This window comes from Panicum virgatum, chromosome 6N, assembly GCF_016808335.1.
Source record: "Panicum virgatum strain AP13 chromosome 6N, P.virgatum_v5, whole genome shotgun sequence".
NCBI classification, from domain to species: Eukaryota; Viridiplantae; Streptophyta; class Magnoliopsida; order Poales; family Poaceae; genus Panicum; species Panicum virgatum.
In genome coordinates, this window is record NC_053150.1 from 49041063 (window position 1) to 49046601 (window position 5539).

General features: G+C 49.0%; 1 protein-coding gene across 2 annotated transcripts; it reads right to left on the reverse strand.

The window, feature by feature from the left end:
• Positions 1 to 492: 492 nt before the first annotated feature.
• On the reverse strand, positions 493 to 3351 carry LOC120679915 (RPM1-interacting protein 4-like). 2 transcript variants are annotated; one of them, XM_039961575.1, is made up of 4 exons: positions 3122 to 3351; positions 1255 to 1698; positions 968 to 1159; positions 493 to 868 (listed from the first exon to the last, which is right to left on the reverse strand). In XM_039961575.1, the coding sequence occupies exons 1-4, from the start codon at positions 3125 to 3127 to the stop codon at positions 839 to 841; spliced, it is 672 nt and encodes a 223-aa protein (XP_039817509.1). In that variant the 5' UTR covers positions 3128 to 3351; the 3' UTR covers positions 493 to 838. The 2 variants fall into 2 exon arrangements, with proteins under 2 accessions (XP_039817509.1, XP_039817508.1); XM_039961574.1 differs by having other exon boundaries at positions 1255 to 1701; positions 3122 to 3343.
• Between the last annotated feature and the right edge of the window lie 2188 nt (positions 3352 to 5539).

The following is a 5539-nucleotide window of genomic DNA, read 5'->3' on the forward strand; positions in this document are numbered from 1 at the left end:
ATGATCAAAAACTCTCCCCGCATTGGGCCTCTTCTGGTTGAGAGTGGTGGTCTCGAGGCCCAAATGGCCTGCGGCCCAAACCCCAGATCGAGAACGTTTCTGTCTCCTTGAATTCGTCTCTTCATTCAGAGTTCAAACTTCAGACTTCAGAGACAGACGTAAGGTGGCCTCTTGCCTCTTTGGCTGTGTGACCAAAATCAGAGATGACTGACGAGGTTTCATGATAACAATCCAGCACTCTGATCAGAAACCTGATGATGTCTTGTTTGATTCAGAGTGTGTCTATAACTGCAAGTCTGCAACACCTCCTCCCCTCCACCTGGAGTACCAGTGAGCGGAGTCCTCAATATTGACAATAATAATGGGAAGTAATTTTGTGTCCACGTCTAGACCGTTCTGATTTCAGTAAACAAAATATGCAAGTGTAATTTTCGTTTTTTAGAGGGTATATTTTTTTTGTTTTCTAACGATGCAGCAGTAAGCTTTTGAGCGTACCAAGAACAAACCCACACACCAATATTGTACATTCACTTCAGAGTGAGTTCAAACCTGTGGTACACATTCTGCAAATTCAAAACTGAAGAACCAACACAACAATGCAATGCTTACTCTAGTATAACACTAACCATGAACAGCTCTTGTTTTTCTTTAAAAAAAACCATGAACAGCTCTATATATCATTTCAAAAAAGTGAAGCTATCACAAAAAGATTGTGGAGACTGTTTAATCTTCAGAAATGGGAATGAAGTATAGGCTGAATCACAACCTCCCCTTTCTCCAAATTTGGAGTCCCCAAAGGAACCAACATTTGTATCCATCACCATTCATCAGCGCATCTCTATTTGCAACATCCAAAGCATGAGAACTTCTGCAAGTAAACCAGGTCCAAGGCTCAATCAGATCACTGCACAATGGGCAAGCAAGGACATGGACATACGAGACCAGTGAGTTTTCTCGCGCCACTCACCGACGAGACGTAGCCGTCGTCGTGCTGCTTGGCGGCGTTGCCACGCGCGGCGTCCTTCTCGAACGCCCCCGGCTTCCCGGCCTGGGTCTGCTTCTCCTCCCTCACCTTGTTGAAGATGTGCGTGTAGCCGTCCGCCGACGCCGGGTTCGAGTCCCAGTCGCCGAACTTGGGCACCGCCGAGCCCCTCGTCGGCTGCATCGGCAAGCGCGCGCAAACTGATCAGCTTTCCAAGCTCATGCTCATGTCAATGCAGAGCAACAACAACCTTACAGAGAGCAGGGCCTCACCGTCTCATTGCCGCGCGGGCCGCCCTTGGCCCGGGACCGCTCGACGGAGTTGGCGACGAGGCCGTAGCCGCCGCTCTCGGAGCTGTACGGGTGCACCGGCGATTGCTCGACGCTGTACCCGCCGCCTCTCCTCGGAGGCTCGCCGCCGGCGTGGCGGTGGTACGGCGACCCGGCGTAGGGGCTGGGCGACCGCGGTGGCGCGTCGCTGGGGCGGCGCTCGTGCCGCGGGGGCGGCGGAGGAGCCGGCGACGACCTCCCGGCATCGGAGCGGTTCGGCGACGGCGCGGCGATGGAGAAGGCCTCCGGGTTCTCGGCGGGGTCGTTGGGGTTGATCATCTTGCCGCCGGCGCCCTTGCCCTTGCGCGCGTTCTCGAAGTAGAGCGTGTACGGCACGTTGCCATCGTTGTCCCAGTTGCCGAACTTGGGGACGTGCGCGTTCTTCTGCTGCTGCGAGCACACAAACGTTCAATTCAGGCCGAGAAGGATCAGCCATTGCCACAAATTTTTTTTCCTAGAACAAATGTGGAACTGCCTTTTGCAATGTAAACTCACGATAGCACCATGGCTATGCTTTAGTGCGACACAGAAGAAAACAACACCTTAATGATGACACAACAGGTTCATTACGCATAACTGCATAATTTTAGTGCTACTTGAAATAGGAATTTGTTTTGAAAAAAATAGGGAAAGTCCTAGAGCATCTCCAACAGTGCCTAATATTTTTAGGCCCAATAGTCAATGTTTTTTTTTGGGGTTATCCTTCTTCTATGGAGGTCAGCAGTCAGAATTGTAAGACTAGCTGCAATGGTAGAACATCGACAACAGGTCAAGTTGCCATGACTAAGTCATGGTGGGCTGGTGGCAGTAGATGGGCTGATCGACCAAGGCAAACAAATCAAACTGGAGGAAACCACACGCCATGACTTCCGGCCGTTTACACAGTGCATGGACTAATCAACTGTATTTATCTAAATAGAGAAATCAATCACATGCTTCTACTTCGCCACTTGTGCAAACTAAAGCCAAACAGGACATGCTAGTGCAGTTGGTACTTCAGGTTTGACAATCTGCAAAACTTCTGAAGGCAGATGGACAGCGAAGGCCTGCCTGGCTGACGCCTCATACGTTTACATCAGTTTGTAAATTGGAAAAAAAAATTGTTCCAAGTCAAGAGTACCAGAGCATCTTACGTGCACATACGGACAATGTCTAAATAGGTAAGAGCAGCTGGTACTAATTAAATAAGGAGTCTAATATATGCAACCAGGACGTCGTATTCCAGTGAGTTAACCTGGCGACGTCTCTAACTTTATGCATCCATCATGTATGCCAATTGTGAGATGAAGGCTACCAGGGTAATTACTGTGATCGGAAGATGTCTCTCAAGTTTCAGAAAAAGCCGAGAGGTTGATCAGCTCAGGCAAGAGATGGGTTCTAGTTCTAACTCGGTTGCTTTACCCTGTGCAATTCGGTTGCTCCTTCAAAGTCTCAAAGAAGGTTGGTTGAACGCATGTATTTGGTGTGGTATGCACAGAAAAAGTCACAACTAGTAGCTCAAGATGCAAGATAAAAGTAAAGTAATCGTAGAGACCATCTTGTTCCTTCAGAAAATTCAGGTCCCAGATTCAGATATCGCATCCCGGACCTACTGCACAAAGGCGAACTCAACTCCTTTCAAGCGAATTAAGGAATTACCAGTTCTTGGGGGGAAATCTGTTCTTGCAAAGACAAGATAAAAACTAGTAGACTAGTATGCTTCAAAATCTAACCGAAAATTTGGGGTTGAACCGAAATGAACCGTAAGAAACATCGAAAGTTCTCGCCATGAAGAAGAGCATGCGAGGAGCTGAGGAAGAGAGGAACTTACAGCCATGGCGTTTCCAGCGCCGAGACGAGCGGGCGAGAGAGAGATCAGACCCGGCGGTATCAGAAGTGTGTCCAGCAGCTGCCGGCCTGCGACTGCAACTCCGCAAGAAGGGGATGGATGGATTTATGCTCCTGGCTGTTCCTACCGGCCCCTGGCTATCAGCTTGGTTGCTGATCGACCCTCTTGTGGCCGGCCGGTAAGACTATAACTCCAAGAAAACGACGGGGAGAGGCCGGTTGCATTCTTATATACAAGGTGCCACGACACGAGGCCCCTTTCTAGCAGTACTTTTTTTTTTCTCCCTCGTGTTCTCTTGCGTACCACCAGTCCCTTCCCTTGAAAAGTCTTCAGGGAAACGCTTGTGTGTTCCGGCTTGTGTTTGCCATTTCTGAATGATGATCCAGCCCCAGCCGACAACCGTGCTACAGAGGTTTAGGAACAGCAAATTTGCGCCAAGGAACCCTAAAATTTTACCACAAGACGCCACATGACCTGATCAAAACACGGTCCTGTTCTAGAAACCCGAGGTCCGTGTGGGGTCTGAAACGGAAAAGGCGAGATCAAACAAGACCGTGGACGGCGACGGTTGACGAGCTCAACGAAGGGAGCGGCAGTGCCCGAGTCCACCGCGACGCCGGATCAACGCTTAACAAACGCCGGCGGCCATTTTTGACCGGTCGCCGCCGCTCCGCTTGAGCGCAGCGAGCAGCCCAAAGCGATCAGAGCTCGTTCGCCGGATGCTCGGTTCCTGGCAGCTGCCCCTCGTGGGTCACTCTCCACGCGCCTCAGCAGAGCAGAGCAGAGTGCCGCGCCTGCCTGCCGGCTGCCGTCGAGGCAGCTTCTTTGTCGGGGCCCAGGCCTGGCTCTGCTCTCGCGCGCGCGCGCGCCACCGCCAGGCCGGTCGCGACGCGCTGGACGGCAAGACCGGTGGGCGCGGGTCCGGTAGGAACGCGCGTCCGCGCGGGGCCGTGGCTGGAACGTGCGCGTCGTCCGTCCTCCTTGGGCTCTCCGGCGGAGACGGGACTGGAGCGCGAGGTGGCGACGAGTTCCTCCCGGTCGGCGTCGGCTTCGGCTGGCAGCAGGGTTCACCTTACCGACGGTAAAGCGATTTTCGCCAACTAGCGGTATCGGTAAACCGGCGGTAAATCGCCGAAAACCGCTAGAAACCGCTCGAAATGACAATTCAAATTCAAAAAACCGGTAACCGTTGTTTACCGACCGGTAATCGATGTTTACCGACCGGTAACCGTCGTTTTTAACCGGTAAACACCGTATGACTTTGGAAAATTAAAAATTTTGGCAGCATTTCACCGTAATTTTGTAAATATCATTACTGATGGTATATATCAAACAATTATATAACATTTACACATACATAGAATAGAAGTTCATATCCATAAAAATAGAAATTCACATCCATAGTCCATATAGATCATCACAACAATAGTCCATGCAAATCATCACAACCATAGTCCTCACAAACCATCATCGTCAATATATATAATACATAGTAGTGGTTTCCGGTCCAAATGAACAAACGAACAAATGAAAATATATGTACATATTTGAAATATGAACACACATATACATATAGCTAAAATGAACAAATTAACATCCAACTACCATGAACAAATGGATCCATATAGCTAATATGAACACATGTTTTTGAATATAGCTACACAACAAACATTTAAAAATCAATGTAAAATCAAGAAATACTCACAATGCAGTGGTTTCCGGTCCAAACGCGCCGATTTCCGCTCGAAAAACGCCGAATACCGCTCGGGATTAGAGGATACCGCTCGGGATTACCGGTCCGAAAGTTTTTTTTATTTTTTTAGTGCCCAAACAGTCAAATATTTAAACATGTTCTATATTAGAATGATGTATGTCATCTCTACTTTCTTACCATATTTTTTCCTTTTTATTTCAAATATTTTTGAAAATTTTAAATTCGGGCGAAATTTTTCGAAATTTACCGCCGGTATGGGTTGCCGCCTAGTAGCGGTATCGGTAAAAATCGGCGGTAACCGGAGGTTACCGATCGGTAAGGAAAACACTGGCTGGCATTGGCACATGTGGGTCGTCCGGTCGCCTGAGGTGGAAAGCGTCCGCGCTCTCGGATGCGGCGACAACTGCCGACGCACGGACACGATACAGTTTTTTTTATATAGAAAGGATCAGTTTGTACGACTGAGATCTTGACATAAAATAAAATTATGTTAAACCACACTAATAAATTCCTATCCTTTAGGCTCTCTGCACTGGGACGGTACCCCGTCCGCCATCGCAACCTGCAGTGCCGCTTTAGCGTTTTTTTGCCCCGCAGCGGGTACGCTAAGTCTTTCTCCCACCATTCCCCCATCCAACTCCCCCTATATGTATTTTCTACTATATTTTACTACCTCCCTCTAAAAG